Here is a 17,805-nt window from a genome sequence, read left to right on the forward strand (position 1 = left end):
AAATCGGACATCGTTTCGCGATATTAATTTTTTTGGCGAAAAATGCATATTTTGCCTGAGAAGACCAAATTTAGCTTTTTCGACATATAAGTTGTATACATTATGTCAGGGATCCATTCCGCACCCAACAATGTTGGTTTGAATAAAATCGGACATCGTTTCGCGATATTAATTTTTTTGGCGAAAAATGCATATTTTGGCTGAGAAGACCAAATTTAGCTTTTTCGACATATAAGTTGTATACATTATGTCAGGGATCCATTCCGCACCCAATAATGTTGGTTTGAATAAAATCGGACATTGGTTCGTGATATTTTTTTTGCGAAAAATGTAGATTTTGCCCCAGAAGACCAAATTTAGCTTTTTCGACAAATAAGTTGTATATATAATGTCGGGGAACCATTCCGCACCAAATAATGTTGAAGAAAATTGGACATTGTTTTCAATATCTAATTTTGACCCAGAGGACCAAATTTAGCCACTACTGTAAATGTATTTAAGTTCGGGGATTTAATTTCGAGGTAGCGGGAAAAAGGACTTTTTGCGGTGGTTTTAAGTTCGCTGTACCACGCACCATAGTCTCTTACTTCCATGGAAAAATGGTCGTGGTGGTTTTAAGTTCGCGGTGAAGTGGCCACCCCGAAAAACCATTAAACCACCTGCATTTACAGTACTAGAATCCCAGACTCAACCTCTGCTGGGAGAATACAACAAACATTGGCAGGAACACACAGGAAACAAAGATCTGTTGTGACGTTGGTAAAGCCTTGCTGGCCATGTTACTCGACATTGCAAACCAGCCGGTAAACTGCTACTTTGGTCCCAGAAGCAAACATGAGAAGAGGCCGTCCTTTCACTAAAGAACTTCATTGAATCAGAGACTGGAGTGATAGGGACCTTACCTGACGAATAATAGATCATGCTGGAAATGGAACTTTGTTAATGATACAACTTGATAGAGTATGATTATGTATGTATGTATGTATGTATGTTAGGGTATCAAAATATTGTTAATTTTTTGCTACCGAATACAGGCAGTTCTGAGGCCAGTGACTGGATAACAGGAAATTTTATTTATTGAATTGTCAACAGCTGTTAACATCTTTCATTAAAGATGTATGTACAATAGGGCTCAATACAAGCACTTTGCACACAGCTCTTACAAGTAATAAAATGCATTTGGGACAGCATATCATTTTTAACCTAGCCACAGTCAATATGTACAGGTTGTGTTTTAACAATATCATGTACTTAAGTACAAATGATTATCTAGTATAACACTGCCAGCATTAAAATCATAGTCAACAAGGAAAGAAGTCATGTCTGATATTATCCTATATATGAACACACTTAGGTACATTGTATCATATACATGTTTCTACACTGACAGCATTCAAATCACAGTTAACATTTGGTTCAGATCCAGGAAAATCCCCATTTTGTATCTGTATACACGTTGCAAATGTGGGGGGATACTGCTTTTGAATTTGGTTAGGATCCAAAAATTCTGAATTTCGTATCTGCGAATACATTGCAAATACAGGGTGATTCAGATTTCTGATTCGGTTAAGAAGGTGGAAAATCCTTTCGTATCTGCGCATTCGCAGGCAAATGTGGGGATTTGCGTGTTGGTTAGGATACGGAAAATTACAGACATTTAAGTGTATTTTACAGCAAGGATATGACCTCTATCGCAGCTGCAAAAGATACGTATTTCATATTTTTTCCATATCCAAACAAGTACGGAACCCGGCGAATGTCAGATTTTAGATCCATAACCAATCGCATCTGCCCTTATCTGATCGCATCCCTCAAGGATATGGCAAAATATGGGCCCGGATTCGACTGTATCCGAATCCATTTTGCCCAAAGATTTCTAACAATTTCATCTTTTTCTACAAGCATGTGGTTCTTCAGTGTGAACAACTAAAGCCAGTGGTCTGATCATTCTAGACAGGTGTGACTTGCATAAACAGCACCATCTCCTGCTTCCTACCAGGAGAAAATTCACATGTACACTTACTCAAACACCTGTCCAAAGTCATATGCATCAGTTCATTCATGTCTGTATTCTAAAAGCTCACCTGAATACATAAACAACACTACCAAGCATACGGTATGCACTGGAAGTTATAAATACAGTAAGACTATAATATACAGGCATGCTTACTATGCTTTGAAAATATCTACAAACACAGGAATCAAAGGATGTATATATGACATATACATGCTTTAAAAGATCTCAACAACACTAATATCAAAATGGCATCTGTCTTCATAAAAAAAAAACATTCCTATTAGTAAGCTACTAAAACCTTTCCAAAGTACTAGATGTTACAAAACATTTCCAGAACATGTAGGATTATTGACACCAATAAATGTAATAACGTCCCTTTACTTTAGTTAGATATAAAATTACCTTTGGCATGACACACGTTGTATTATTGAAAGGTATTGCTTTCTTTCCTCAACGTCGAGGTCATTCAGTTTCGCAAGGGAGTCATCATGGACAAATCCCGATCGAACGTCATATTGAACAAATAGAACAAGATGCAACCCCTATTCTAATTCGAATACCCAGTTGAACAGAAATCATCATCATTGAACAGAAATGGCCAAAGAAAAATGCTATGCTATTCTTTGTTGAAGACTAAACCCACCATGTATAGGTACTGTGGGAGGGAGAGCCACTGCAATTAGCTTTACATTGTTGGTGGGCAGGATGCACATGTAGAGCAGGGTATGTATAAGACACGGGACTCTGCACTGGCAGACTTTGTAGAAGTGTCCCATTAGTTGGTGCATAGTACAAGCTCCCTCTCCACGAGTGCCTGAGCTGCTTTCTTCTTGATTTCGCTTTTATCATGAGCATGCCGCTGTTATGCATGCAGCAAACGCAGTAGAAACCCAGTAACAAATAGGTGTACCCTGGTTTTCATGTGCATTGACTGTATGTCAGAAACCAGACACTTCTGCTCACAAACAAGGTAATGATATGCGTGGCCTCCCGCTTCCACTTTGATTGAAATTAAAGCCCTTACCACAACTTTATCAGCCCCCTCCTCAGATGACTGTACTCAGTGGATGTGACCTTCAACAAAGAAGTCAGCACATTTTTTTTCAACCCGGTCTGTGAGGAGGTCAGGGTGAAAAAAAGCTAAACTGAAGTCAGTCGTTATTATCAGCTAAATAGTGGAAGCGAACAGTTCTGTCCGACAGGCGCTGTTTTTGACCGAGGTGTTCAAAATAGAGCATGATCGAACAGGATTGGTCCATTCTAGGTCACTCTGCCGCCATCTTGTGATCTCGTGTATGTCTTCAATAGGCTTCAGGGTGGATTCCAACCTGGAAAACAATTTCATTTGTTTTTCACTCATGTCTGTCAGAGGATATCATAGATGTTGAGGCATTATTCATAAAAAGAATTATAGTTTGTACAAAGAGATTCCTTACATTTCCAAAACAGCTGACTACCCTTGGGAAAATGCAATGACACTTGAGAGAGACAAGAAACTTTGGAGACAATTCAGCTATATGTGGATTATAATAAAATGACAAAGGTTGTATCTGTGACCATTCATTCAATTGATACACAAGGAGACAAACATTATGATTTGGAAATGTTCTCATGGTCATGCCACATACATTTGTACTCTATAGCGCTTTCTGCATCTTGCCACATGCTACACGAGTGTCAATTTCTCTGGTATATTCAGGTTGATTTTGATTCTGAAAGTGAACAGCTCAAAATCGAGATAAAATTTGAATCGAAACGATCGTATATCCGACTCATGGTCTTACTACATGTTTGAGGTGAATTGATTTGAATACTGTAAATGCATGGGCTTAATGACCGCTATAACAGGCCAGTAACAACAGCAGTGGGCTATTCTTGCGATCAGCACAATCACATGTACAATATTATTGTTTTGTTGTTTTTGTTTTCTACTGGTGGTGGTGTGTACCACCCCCCTCCCCCTTCACCCGCGCCTGGCCGAAGCGCGCACACTTTGTCACAAAAAAACTCACAAGGCAAACGAGTGAGGGTTGCAGTGATTATTAACTTCAAAATGATCAGTAAAAGGTGCTTACCTCGCCATGGAATCGGTCGACTTGATCAGCTGCTGGCCGTCAAACGAGGCAACAATCCGGGGTTCAGATACCAAATTTCCGAGCCCCTAAATCTCGTACCGTCAACGAAGTCTCGCGAGTATCTGTGCGTGGTATCATTGTACAGGACGGAGACGGAGAGACGGAGACTCGTCTCTCTGAGCCACTTGTAAGTGGTTACCGGTCTCTCTCAGGAGACAGGAGACGTCTCATAGCTCACTTCTAACTGCATCACGGTGACCACCGTTAACCTCTTGTAAGTGAAAACGGTACTTGTATGGGGTGGGAGCAGTCATTTAATTTCAGTGGTGGAGCGCCGATTTGCGATTTTCAACATGGGTTCTGTGTTACGGGAAATGGAGTTTTAGTGTATCAAAACTCCAGAAGTCTCAGAGAAGGAGGCTTGTAAAGTGGAGTTACAAGCACAAGTGAGCTACATGTAAGTGAACCTTTGTTTGATTGTGTCACACGGCCAAGCCCAATTCAACAGACCGTCTCTTTTAAGTTATGGTTTAATATGCTTCATACAATATGAAGACATAGGACATCACTGTGCCTGTTGAAGTCTGTTGAACAGAGGATATTGCTCCTAAATGTCTCCAGGGACTTTTCCTTCACGAAGAAGAGTCCCAGAAATGCCACAAACGTAATTGACTAACATAACTCAAATAGCAACGCAGTTTTAAGCCAAATCAGATTTTAGATTTAATTAGAACTAAGTAACATCCAGATCTATAACATTAGGAGCCCACAAACATTCAAACTGTCTATTTAGGAACAATACTATAGCACATAGATACAGATAGAATAAGAATTCGGCCTCACCTGGGCGAAACGTCTGTGGGCTGTACACTTCCGGGTTGTAATTCTCGAACTCAGGGCACTTTGTGACGACGAATGGTGAAACAAAGCACACGCAGGACACTGTGTATGAGATGAATTCTTAATGAGCACAGAGACGCGTAGGGGATATATATAACTTTTGCAAGTGTTCAAAATGGATCACGGAAAAATGTTCCTATGGAAGCCAATAGAGTATCGTAGTTATCTCAGAATGCTATGAAGACAATAAACCATGGAACCATGAATAAACCAAGTTATAAGTTTCTTTTCACTGCAGTTCAGAATATAATCGCCAGAGGCGCTTTGGTCTCGTGCACAGGATACCATGGTCTATGGATACAAGATGGCAGGGTGGTGCGAGGTAGTACAAAGCCTACTTTTATCCAGGTATGGCATTAATTCTGTGACATCAACATAGCTTTATCTGTACATGACAAGTTTAAGGGTTCTCTCTTTCTCAAATGAAGCTGCATTCAGGCTTCCTCTACATACAAATGTTAGATTTCATATGGTACTCGTCAAAAACTGTTATGTTGTACTTTGGCCAGCTTTGATCTTTTTCCTGTGGGACCCTGGAAAACTAGGGTTTTGGGGACCAAAATTCCAATGCTCTCTCTTACTCGCCGCGATGTAGACAAATAGTTTCGCAGCGGAGAAGCAAATGAACTATCTTAGACGTTGTGAGAAACCGACAAAGTGTGAGTGGCACAAAGATTTTTCTTAGAAAGATCGATCATACCCAGTACATTCGTATGAAGCATTCTTCCGTATTTATTGCCCTGCACAATATGTAATTGTGACTTTCGTAGACGGCTGTGATGTCTGTACAATTTGTGATTATGCAAAACATAGTGCTATTAAAATTGACAGGTAAACTTGTGACAAACTTTGCTCAGGTGGGAGGGGGGAGGGCCCTTACTTCCGGGTTACATTGACAGGGGATTCCCCAGCGCTGTGCATTCCCAGTGACGTAATCATGAATGAAAAATACGCTGTTTTGTGAAAAGTGCGTTGACGTTGAACATTTTCTATGCTACATAACCACTGATTGTTTAGATTGGTCCTTTGATGTCAGTACGTTAACATTTAGTTTATCGTACTGATGCTAGTTTTTATTAGTGCGGAAGTGAAAACGTCAAGATTGCTTTCGTGTTCATTGTGTATTTAGACTGCAATCTCCAAACATTGGTTTGGACCACAAAAGCGTGTGTTTGCTGATATTGAAAAATGAGATGAATATTCTTAGTCACAATACAATAGGTTAAGTTCGGATTGCACTGACTCTGCCTATCGTTCATATCGCACCAATAGTATTTGTTCCATTTCACGGTACCGATGAAGGCAACAGACGGTCGTCGAAACATTTACGGAAGAATTGAAAGAAGGTTGTGGAACGTAGAAGACTTTGTTCATTTGAAATGAAAACTTCTGTATTTCTGACGGGATTGAGTTGCGAGTTTTTGGCATTCTAGCGAAACTTTGTCCTGAGTAATGCGGTCAGTGGAGGACGGAAGGAAAGCGCCTCTTGCGGATTGTGAATAAGTGCAGTTATAGATGTCGTAAAATTCGTTTCACTGGTCAGATTTTGAGGACATATTTTTTTTTCAATTGCAGAATAAAAGTTCTTGCAATAGAAAGTAGAACATTTCCAGAAAAATTACATCTTTATTAGATTCGTGCCCATGAAAGTTCAATCCCCGCAAAATGCACTTTTTTGCTGTTAGTGTACAGCCGCACTACTCAGAACCTAGGACTGTGTACCTCCGACCTAGCGCGCGGCTGACAAACTTTACCTGCTAATTTCCTCAATTTCTCACCGCTGAAAATACGCGTCCATACAGCCGTTTTGTTTTTGTTTGTTTGTTTTTGTTGTTGCTTGGATCTCTTTAAGGATGCATACTCGGAGTAATACATCAATGAGACTTTACACACAAGAAAACGCGTGAAAATGTGTTAATATATACCCTATGCTGAAAAGATGATGTTGATGTTTCAGGGTTTTGTCATACGTATGCTAAACTCCACCTGACACCGCACTAACTCATCATGGCTGAGGGAGAACATTCTCCTCACATTGGTAAGATTTAGCAATTATTGTTCAATTCTTTGAGCGGTTATGTGTCCAAGATTCAGCATTTCCGGATTGCTTTCAGCCATAACACTATAAGTAAATGAACAAAAGAGTTAAAAATTATAGAATGTTATTCATTCCTGTCGCCAGGCAAATTAATTTCCACCCGCGACATCATAGTAAAACGCGGCAGCCAGTTCGGAACGTGACACAAACTAGAAAAATATTTGAGAAGCAGAAAAAAATCAAGCATTATGGAATCCTGCAATGGTATATACTTTACGATGATCATGCACTGTTTGCTTCTCAAAACAACATTTTTTGCGGTACCAGGTTCCGAAACCGGATGCCGTGCTTTATGTGACGTCACAGGCAAAAATTCACTTGATAACTCTACAGCAGGAATCAAGAGCTGGATGTTTGATTTATACGATTCGATGTGCAATAACATTTTCTGATTTTTTTTTAAACTGTGGGCAACTTCAACCCTTGTTTTCAATTTGTCAAAATTATTATATGATTGTTTTAATGGGGATCAAATGTCATTTTAGTCTTATTCAATCGGGACTTTTTACTTTGTAACTTATTTCATGACCTCATTTGTCTGCATGGTGATGACATTCCCTTTAATCAATATTCCAGTCGACGTTCAGGAATATTTCGACGATGTGATAGCAGAGGCCAGTCACAATTGGGACAACCTGGCCCGGAAGCTGGGATTCAGCGAGAACGAGATAAAAGTACTTCGAACCGATGGGCCTGACCAGGACCGCAGGTGCAGGGAAATGCTGCACAAGTGGAGAAACAGGAAGGGGATGGAAGCTACTCTACAGGTTCTGCAGCAGGCGCTCGTCGATATTAAAGAAAGGCTGACTGCTGAGAAATTAGAAGGTAAGTTCTCCGTTTATCAATATAAACCCAGAGTATCCGATTTTTACTTATGTCAATGTTACACCTTTAATTGTGCGACAATCTAATAAGTGAAAAAAAAAAACATGCATTCACTGCGTGTCATTTTAGAAGTTTATCTCCGTCCCAACAGTTGGTACAATCTTAATTTCATTAAATACATGCGTGCAGAGTGTTTTTCTTCTGATCGCATTTTTAATATGAACATCAAATTTCTCATCCTATATTATGCAAATATAAACAATAAGGAATAACTTTGAGGTTTTATATTTTAGGCAAGACAAGCACACATAAAAAGAAGAGAAAAAGAAAAGCAAAGAAGGCCAACGAAGTAGATTCATCAGAGGACTCAAATGTGTCTTCAATGGAGAATGGTCTTTATGCGGGTAAATGTTACATTATAGACGTTTGTCTCCTATTTATTAATTAGGTGTGGAGTCAATATTTAGTTTATTTTAAAACGTAGACATTTAAGATTAATATTAACTTTACTTTAAGGTTTTGAGGTTGGCTAAATTGGCATTTTCATCATCATCCTTTATTGATTTTGATCTTCCAATGTTTTCTCATTGGTAAATTAAAAAAAAGAATGGAGCCGTAACGAATATTGATAAATGGGCATGAAAGAATTCTTAATCTGAATTTTGCGGCCATATGAATGAAGTCGTCAAGTTTTATTGCCCCAAACATGAGAAAATACAACACTTTGGTACATACCGCTACCTTGAAGCTATGTTTTTCATGTGCATAATGATAAAAGCTACTCTCCAAGCAGAGGTTAGACTCTGGCTGTTTTTTTAACGTTTTTTTTAGTCGTTTTTATCGGGCTTTCAATATTTTCTATATCTTGCTGTGTCAAAACCAAGCAGAGGTTAGGCTCCGGTTGTTTTTTTAACGTTTTTTTAGTCGTTTGTATCGGCTTTCTATTCTTTTTTTTATATCTTGCTGTGTCAAAACCTGTGTTAGGCCGGACACAACAAAAAAAATGACAAAATAGAAAGTCCGATAAAAACGACTAAAAAAACGTTAAAAAACAGCCGGAGCCTAACCTCTGCTTGGAGAGTAGATAAAAGCTACAAACTCACGTTTGCGCAACTTGATATCTTCTAATGATCTGTAGCTTTTATCTAATCAAATTAGTTATTTTCTAAGGTCAAATGTCAACTTAGCTAAACCTTAAAGACTATTTGAATCAAACCATGGAGTGCAACAAATTTCCTGTTACCACTTTTCTAGGACCAGGAACCCCTAGCCACCGGTATTTCCCACTAGTTGCCAAATGTGTAGCGTCCTGCTGGGTGAAGTTTGCAATGAAGCAACTGACCCTAACAGCACAAGACATACATGGCATCCTTCTCAGATCACCTTACGACAAAGAGCACCAGGCGTTACAGGCCCTGGAGCTGTGGAGAGATAGGCGTGGCAAAAAGGCCTGTAAAGTGAAGCTGGCAGACGCTTTGAGGAAGGGAGGGTTTCAACAGACTGCAGGTAGTCATTCATGGTGGTATTCTAGTAACCTTGAATATTATTGTGTACTGTTAATGTTATTGACACATCGATAACAAAATGTTTGCAATAATCTAAGTAATTTTAAAAGTAGAAAGAAGATTTTTTTAAACACTCATATATTACAATTGCAATATTACAATTGCAATTATTCATCTAATTCAAAACGTAGAAATGAGATAGGTACTCGGCAAACCATTTTTAAATTTACCTTAGAGTTCTGTATGGTGCAACTGATAGAATAACCCAGGGTTACTTTATTTGTGTTTTTTAAATATTGTAGAAAAGTAACCCATTTTGTTTACCCATAGATGAGCTTCACAGATACGACGGTCAAGAAGTTAACATCAGCGCAAAGAAACCCACATACGTTACTGGTAAATATGCATCTATCTTGTTGGATCCTGCACATCCTCGCTATATAGCACCCTTACACAACATAACAGTAATGCCTAGTTGCACTGAAAAGCATGGGTAAATTGGTAAACCTTTCTAATGCTGGTATTATTACCCACGTTAACAGGAAGCACATTTATTCAGTACACTTTTTGTATTCTAAACTATAATATAGAATTGTGTCTTTTATTAATGTGCAATAAACATTACCTTTTCAAGGCCCTATCTAACACATGGTGAAGTCGATCTACTTCGGTATAACTATTGTGCCAAACAATATATATCAAAAGCAAAATGAAGACACGTTTTCTAAATTTATACCCTTAAAATCAGACGGCATCGAGAGACGAAACTCAAATGAGCAGGAAACGGGAAAGATTGGTACCAGGACACAACAAGCAAAGTCGAGGACATCTAAAAGTTCTGAGCCAACGGCAACAACTTCATTGCCAGGTCAATACCATGAACCGTCAACTTCAACAAGTAGGGAAGAATCAAAGTTTCACAAAGGTGCGTTAGTTTAGATGTGCATTATTTAATTGTTCAATTATTTTTCGTTCTCTTCGAAGTCAGATCTAGATCTGTGTGTTTACAGCTGACTCCATATTCTAGATGAATATATTTGGGGTAGACAAAAAATGGCGGCGTCAGTTTTTCAATACCATGATGATATTAGTTATGGTATATAGGATCTGTATGAGAACGCAACCATGATACTAATACGTTTCTGACGTTAATCATTTTCTCTAGAATTTCCTTCCATGCAACAATCAGATGTCAAAGACAAAAAACAACGAAAGAGAAAGAAAATAAGAAACCGGGGTAATCACACACAGAGTAAAGCTGCAAGATTGCAAGCAAAGATAAAGCCTGAACCTGAGGCAAGAGGGAAACTTGTGTCTGTAAAAGGTACATCATTTATAAAGATACACTCTCACTCACTCACTCACTCACTCACTCACTCACTCACTCACTCACTCACTCACTCACTCACTCACTCGCTCACTCACTCACTCACAGACCGCTTGACATACAAGAGTTGGTATTACATAGTGTTCCTTCGTAGATGTTAAGCACAAATTAGAATAAAGGGGCATTTTTCTAAATTATGAATCATTATGTAACATCCAGTATATACCATGTACTCGTCATTGAATACCAAATTGAAATTCTATTAATCACCATACCTAGTTGTACAAGAATGTCCGCGAAATTTCACTTGTTACCTTGAATTATTCATATCCTACATACTTTTATTTATATCCTATTATGTTTTTATTCACATTTTACAGATGAAAAGGGCAAGAAAGGTACACATGACCTACCTCATGATAAAAACACCATTTATCACACTGTACTCGAGACTGGTGAAAGAATTTTTGACAAGAAAACTGTTCAGGACTATGATGAGTTTGACAGATGCGTGAAATCATTTGAACCTATTGCAGCAGCAGTGCCTGATGATGAGGTCAGAGAAATTCTTCAGTCAAAATTGCAGACCTGGGTAAAGTTGAGAATAAAAGTCAGGGTTAGAGAAAAAATTGCAGAAGTGGCTCAGATTCTTTTTAGAGACAAAGTACTTGATCCAAAAAATAAAGAATTTTATTACAAAATGGCAGATTGTTTCGCTCGATTTCAAGCTGCTCTCATAAAGGCAGAGCGAGGATGTGTATTTTGCCACCTCGACTTCCCCGATGCCGGCTGCTATGACACATTTTGGCACGGGTACTGTGACGGGAGCCTGTCTGACACCCTAACCCAGGAACTGATCACAGACGACATGAGGGCAGCAGAGGGAGGAGCAGACTTGTACATAGATGTCCGAGTTTCCTACTCTGCTACAGGGGAAGATGACTTCCAAGATCAGGGTATGTCATCACATTTGTTGCCTCATTTTTTTTCTTTATCCTTTACATCATCTGTCCGACTTGAAAAGGTGTTGAGTGCATTATAACTCCTTAGATTAATATAAGCTGAGAATTTAAAAAAAAAAAGACCATGTTCAATTTCGTACCCAGACCCAAGTGGCTCAACGGGCCAAGGCTCTCAACATCCGGGTCCATCTCGGGAACATCCAGGACAGGGTCCCACTGCACCAAGTAGTAGCCATGGTGACGACGACACGCCTCTGGGTTACCATGGTGATGATACAGGCGACACTGGGCGGCAGGTGTCAGGTGGTGAAGGCACCATACAGGTGAAGGAAGAGCCAGATGAACAGGGAACAGGAGCCAGCTTCATGACGGAAACAATAAAATCAGGTACTGTACACAAAAAATTGATATCAGGTCGGGCAAAGGTTGTAAAGGCTGTTTAGAGCTTTGGCGTTTTTGACTGAGACAATTTTCTGTTTTGCCTGGTCAGAACTTTTATCAGCAAAGCCAGGACAGGAAGTCAGATTCCTTCTGTTTGCTGATATCATTTTACCTTGTAATGTTTACCTGGCAGTTCATAGATCTAATTGTAGCCATAGGTGGGGTCAGGCACACGATTATGTGTCATTTAGGTGGTGAGTAGATATTACATTTGCACTGTACTGTTATATCTCAATGACAGACGATGCAGACAAGATTACATATCAGGCAACTGGCACAGATACAACACTATAGTGCCCTGATCTATATCTGTCGTACATGATTTGCAGAAGTAGACACACAGCTGTACACAATTGCTGACCATTTGGGTTCAATGTGGGAGCGGCTGGCTACAACTCTTGGCTTCAAAACTGACTACATCCGGGACCTCACAGACAGACTGCCCCCTTACCTCCGCGCTCGCCAACTGATACATGATTGGATAGAAAGGAACGATGGTGACGTCACTCTGGACCAGTTGGTGCAAGCCCTGAGGGATGCTGGGATACACGAGGTGGCAGGTAATCGCATCCTCTTTGTTCAGTCATGGTGCCCCAACGATCCAATAGGAGGCGGGTGATGTGAGTAGTTAGTTGATCCTCTACAATATTACTAAATGCAATTTCTTTTTCTGTTAAAACTCATGTCTATTTTGATATGTAGATGCAGTGGAGTCTGGTCAGCTTTTTGCAGCATCAGCAACCTTTGAGACTGCAAAAGAGAAACGAAGTGAGGACATGGATACAGACCGGCCTGGCGGTAAGTCTTGCACTAGTACTAGTGGTGCTTCCAATGATGGGGGTTATTTACTGTCTGTATCATTGCAATTAGCCTACGGGCATGGATTTGCAAATAAATAAATAAATAAATATTGTATAACACAGGGGATATTAGAATCCAGGGGGATTCGGAATCCTCGTAGGAGAGAATGGAATTCTTCTGGAGTTCTACTGAAACGAACTCTTATCTATCGAGTAACTGACTTATAATGGTGCATGTAATTGTACCTAAGAGAGAGAGAGAGAATCAGTAAATGATCATTTTTATATAGTTGAGATGAATACTACAGCCATAACAACACAGCCATAACAACATACTTTCCTTTTGACCTTAGGCGACGAAAGATCCAATGAAAGTTTATCAGATGACACGGACAGTGAGTCATCAGCTCCAGGTGGTTTCCATCATGGTAATATGGCAGGAGGAGCGTTTTCTGTAGAACATGAGCGCCCATCTCTAGAGTCTGGTAAGTCGGAAATACTGGAGCTGTTGTCGACTCTTATCCATTCAATAAGTGTTTCATGGACATGATTGGAATCAAATTATCATTTTCATTCAAATACAACACATTTTTTTCGAATGAAAGCCCATCTTTGTTGGTAGAATCCATGGTAGAATCCATACAATGAAACGCTGTGACTCTTCAGTCAGTCTCGTCGACCTTTATCAGATGTCTGATTTACTGTGCTGACTTTCCGGAAACCTGAAGTGTGATGACGTCAGGAGTGAATCAAAGGTGGCAGGAAGACGGAATCTACCATCGTCAGAATTCAGAAAGGGTTAATGACCCTGATGTAAACTGCTTTCTAAGATACTCCGATTAAAAAACAACCGTATAAGATAAGTTTTCGATAGGTTATCTTACTCGTAAAATTTTATTTTCCTTTCTGTCAGGGTCACAAAGCATCACCTCCATGTATCCAACCGGTGAAGACGCCTTGGCCTGGAATGACTGTCTCCAGGACTTCTTCAAGACTGATGAGAACACGACAAGGATAATCCAGGAGAGCTGGCCAAGTAACCTACTAGTCAAGCACCTCATCAGGGACAGGTTTTTCCACTCCTACCTATGTGAATACTGGAAACACTATAAATGCTTTCCCGACACTCTAGCAGCTTTTGTAGAATTTGTTACCAAAGTATGTGCAAAACACTTCTGCTTAGCAAAACTCAAAATTAGTGATTTTGAGTCTATCTATGAAAGTCACTGCCTCGTGTTGGGAAAGGCAGCTTACGAGAATGAAACAAAATATCAGCAACATCTTGTTCATCACAATCAACTAGAATGGGATGATATTCGGCGATCTAGTTTTGGACTTTTACAGTCAGTATCTACGGGCAGCGTTAGCAGTGGTTCTTTCCAGTTTGTGCATGACTACATACGGCAATTTCTTATTGCAATGTGGATAGCACACATTTTTAAAACTAAGGCTGACCATGAGAAACAGTTCAGGGATTTCGTTAAAAAATCACACAGTCTTCAACTCAGCTGCTACTGTGTAGCCCACCTACTTGGCCAGTCCGACAGCCATACGAACCTGCTGATGCAATATGTAGACTTACTAATTAAGGCAGACACTGAACAAGGGGAATTTGACCACTTATTGTACGCCGTTACTATAGCTGCGGAGTCAAAACAATTTGACATACTTACACCCAAAGTGAAATGCTTTTTCCCAGAGAAAACCCTTGATTTATCTTCTTCCCCAGAAATTTCCTTCCATGGACTCCACAGCCTGAAAAATGTCATATCCAAGAAATCAATTATTACCAAGATACAGCTCCCAAACAACATAAAAAGTGAAGACTTGCAAAATATGTACCCATTCTGCAGACGCGGAAGTCCCCAAAGTATCAGTCATAACCATCAAATCCGTTGTTTAAGTTATCTGCTTTTATTCCCGACTGACACAACAGATGTCGATACACTAAACTTTAAGAGAACTGACAGTGTCTTACAAGTTAAACATATTCAGAAGTACCTTTTGTGTAGCCCCTCGCTGCAAGCACTAAGCATTAAAAAGGAAGGAATCAATTCGAAGGCGTTTATAGAAATTGCCCAATATTTTCTATTTACCCCATCCCTCACCTCATTAGCAGTCCGATGCAATAGGATATGGACACAAGAAATGAAAACAAACGCAAGAAGATGCCTTGCATCATGTAGGAACTTAAAGATTGTGAAACTTCCTTATTTCCTTGTGGTAGAAATGCCTTTCCAGCATTGCCTGGAGGAGATAGATCTCAGTCACAATTACCTTGGTCGTGAGGAAGTGCCAGGTTTGGCAGAAAGTCTCGGATTTTTTCAGGACCTGAAGAGGCTGGACCTGAGTTATAATAACTTGACTGGTAGCGGAGACTTCTTACCGGCGTTACCCAAGTTGAGGGTAATAAACCTTAGCCATAATTCCCTCCGTGACAAGTCAGTTTCTAATTTGGCTGATGGTTTTCGTTCATGTCAGAACTTAAAGAAAATAAACCTTAGCCATAACAAGTTCTCTAAAAGGGGTCATCTCTTGAAATCCCTCCCCAACCTAGAGGAGATAGATCTAAGTCACAACGCCTTACGTGGTGAGGCAGTACCTGGCATTACTGAAGGTCTTGGCTCGTGTCGGAACCTTATGAAGGTAAACCTTAGTCACAACGGGTTTCCTATCAATGAAGGCTTCTTACCCTCTCTCCCAAAATTGGAAGAGATAGATCTCAGTCACAATGATATCATCGATGTGGAAGTGTCTCGTATTGCTAAAGGTCTTGATTTATGCGAGAATTTGAAGACAGTCAATCTCACTAATAACAAGATCTCCAATAAGGGAGCATTGCTCTTGTTGCTACTAGAGCGATGTAAACAGTTACAAGTGGATATATCGGGAAACAACATAAGTGATGACATTGTGTCTCTCCTTGAAAAAAGAACAGACGCCAGCCAGGTTGTAAAATTGCATTTATCGGCAGAGAACACTGAGGCGGGTGTTGTTCCTCTATCTGTTGCTACTGTCACACTCTTGCAAGAGTTCCTCCCACAGATGTCGAAATTAGAGGAGATAGATCTCAGTGGTGGCAGCATTGTTGATGCAGCATCGCCCTGTCTTGCTGAAGGTCTCGCTTCGTGTCAAAACCTGAAGAAGTTGAACCTTAGTCATAACGAATTGTCTTGCAGGGGAGACTTTTTACCTTCTCTTCCCAACTTGGAAGAGATAGATCTAAGTCATAATACCATCAATGATGAAGCTGTTCCTGGTCTTGCTAAAGGTCTTGGTTTATGTCCAAAATTGAACAAAGTCGATCTTTCGTTTAACAGATTATTGAATAAGGGAGCTTTGCTATTACTGTTACAACAAACATCTACCCAGTTGCTGAAGATAGAGATTGCAGGAAATGATGTAAGTGAGAAGTTAAGACATCTGTTGTTGAACAGACCCCGGAGCAGAACAGAGGTTAAAAAATTTGACCTCATGCATACAGGTATTTTAGACAATGTCACCACATTTTCTGTTACTGAAGCCCTCATTTTACTACAGTTCCTCTCACAGCTTACCAACATGGAGGAGTTAGCACTTTGTGTCAGCTATCAGGAGGATAGAGGGTATGAACATATCAGCCAACTGAATGAAGATCCACATCCATTAAAGAAGCTTAGACTTAGCCTAAGGGGCTGGTCAGTAGGTACCGCGATGCTCTTAACGAAGATGTTTCAACAGTTTTCTTTGTTAGAAGAAGTAGATCTCAGTGGCAGTGACATTGGGGATGTGGCAGTGCATGGTCTCACTGAAGCTCTTACCTCATGTCAAAACTTGAGAAAGGTTGATCTTAGTCATAACAGGCTAGTTGATGTTGGGGCACTGATTGAATCATTCTCCAAGCTTGCCAAACTGTCCAATGTATATATTGATACAAATGCCATCGATGACAACACCCTCCCCATTATAGCCGCGTGGTTAAATCATACCATTGCCATGAAGGAAATCAAGCTTCATTATAATAAGTTCAGTGCTGAAGGGGTTAGGGATTTTGTGGAAATTATCAAAGGTCGAGCTCAACGGCTTTTATCTGATGAACTCCTGTATGACGGCACTCAAGGTGTGGAATCAGACGGGGAGAATGTATGGTGGGGAGAACAACAGTTGGAGAAGTTGAGGAGGGAGAGGGGGTTGATTGTTGTGAAAGTCGGGCAGCTGACTGTTCGGATTTCTCACGAAGGTAACCGATCGTAACCTTATACCATGTCTTCCATCCCCCAGTATAACCATTTGACCTATACGGAGTTGTGTATCGGTGGGTATCTCTCCATATGCGCGTCTAGTCTTGCATAAAATGCGTTGCGTCTCGTGGCACCGTCACAACGTGATGATGTGCTACCATGTAGCACTGATAGAACAAAATACTAACTTGAGCGCAGTGTCACATGCATTGTCTTTTTCTTAAAGCAAATGGAGAAGGTGATAGTTCAAAGAGCAGTTATGATAAGAGTTTTCAAAAAATTGAAATCAAAATTTCATTTTGGCGGAAAAATTGGAAAGAGGGGATGTCATCTCATTTTGTTTTTTCAACATAGGATTCTTGAATCTCCTTATGGTGAAAAAAATGAACCCTACTCTGTCCTTGTTTTCATCCGAGGTTGAACCCTTTTTGCTGAGTTTTATACCATTGCTATCACATGCCAATGTAGTTAACCTGTTTTTCAAAGAGAATGTACCTACCATTAAAAAACATGAGAGGAATAACACCCTTATTAATCACTTTATCTATATAGTGGAGAAAGATAATTTGAATTCCTATAATTTAAAACGAAAACTCGTTCATGTTCGGAAGATAAGAATGGCTTCTGTCCTATCG

General features: G+C 39.9%; 2 protein-coding genes and 1 long non-coding RNA gene across 3 annotated transcripts; 2 read left to right on the forward strand and 1 right to left on the reverse strand.

Moving 5' to 3' along the window:
* Positions 1–1,052: 1,052 nt before the first annotated feature.
* Positions 1,053–4,164, reverse strand: LOC118408280. Its single transcript, XR_004830277.1, has 2 exons — positions 4,093–4,164; positions 1,053–3,345 (listed from the first exon to the last, which is right to left on the reverse strand). It is a non-coding gene; the product is annotated as an uncharacterized LOC118408280 (long non-coding RNA).
* Positions 4,165–5,276: 1,112 nt separating this feature from the next.
* Positions 5,277–8,448, forward strand: LOC118408266 (tumor necrosis factor receptor superfamily member 10B-like). The gene is made up of 5 exons (XM_035808933.1): positions 5,277–5,340; positions 6,950–7,030; positions 7,667–7,915; positions 8,209–8,319; positions 8,432–8,448. The coding sequence occupies exons 2-5, from the start codon at positions 7,000–7,002 to the stop codon at positions 8,446–8,448; spliced, it is 408 nt and encodes a 135-aa protein (XP_035664826.1). The 5' UTR covers positions 5,277–5,340; positions 6,950–6,999.
* A 735-nt stretch (positions 8,449–9,183) lies between these two features.
* LOC118408285 lies at positions 9,184–17,797 on the forward strand. The gene is made up of 10 exons (XM_035808971.1): positions 9,184–9,421; positions 9,751–9,816; positions 10,169–10,345; positions 10,586–10,744; positions 11,128–11,703; positions 11,854–12,096; positions 12,480–12,710; positions 12,853–12,948; positions 13,304–13,435; positions 13,864–17,797. The coding sequence occupies exons 1-10, from the start codon at positions 9,244–9,246 to the stop codon at positions 17,181–17,183; spliced, it is 5,178 nt and encodes a 1,725-aa protein (XP_035664864.1). The 5' UTR covers positions 9,184–9,243; the 3' UTR covers positions 17,184–17,797.
* The last annotated feature ends 8 nt before the right edge of the window (positions 17,798–17,805 follow it).

Source organism: Branchiostoma floridae, unplaced genomic scaffold (genome assembly GCF_000003815.2).
Source record: "Branchiostoma floridae strain S238N-H82 unplaced genomic scaffold, Bfl_VNyyK Sc7u5tJ_1564, whole genome shotgun sequence".
In the NCBI taxonomy this organism is placed as follows: domain Eukaryota; kingdom Metazoa; phylum Chordata; class Leptocardii; order Amphioxiformes; family Branchiostomatidae; genus Branchiostoma; species Branchiostoma floridae.

Coding starts and splice junctions, on each gene's coding strand:
- LOC118408285 (XM_035808971.1), top strand. CDS start 9,244: ATGAAGCAACTGACCCTAACAGCACAAGACATACATGGCATCCTTCTC. Junction 11,704..11,853: donor AGATGACTTCCAAGATCAGG/GTATGTCATCAC, acceptor TTTCGTACCCAG/ACCCAAGTGGCTCAACGGGC. Junction 12,949..13,303: donor GGATACAGACCGGCCTGGCG/GTAAGTCTTGCA, acceptor TTTTGACCTTAG/GCGACGAAAGATCCAATGAA.
- LOC118408266 (XM_035808933.1), top strand. CDS start 7,000: ATGGCTGAGGGAGAACATTCTCCTCACATTG. Junction 7,031..7,666: donor AGAACATTCTCCTCACATTG/GTAAGATTTAGC, acceptor TCAATATTCCAG/TCGACGTTCAGGAATATTTC. Junction 7,916..8,208: donor GACTGCTGAGAAATTAGAAG/GTAAGTTCTCCG, acceptor TTTATATTTTAG/GCAAGACAAGCACACATAAA.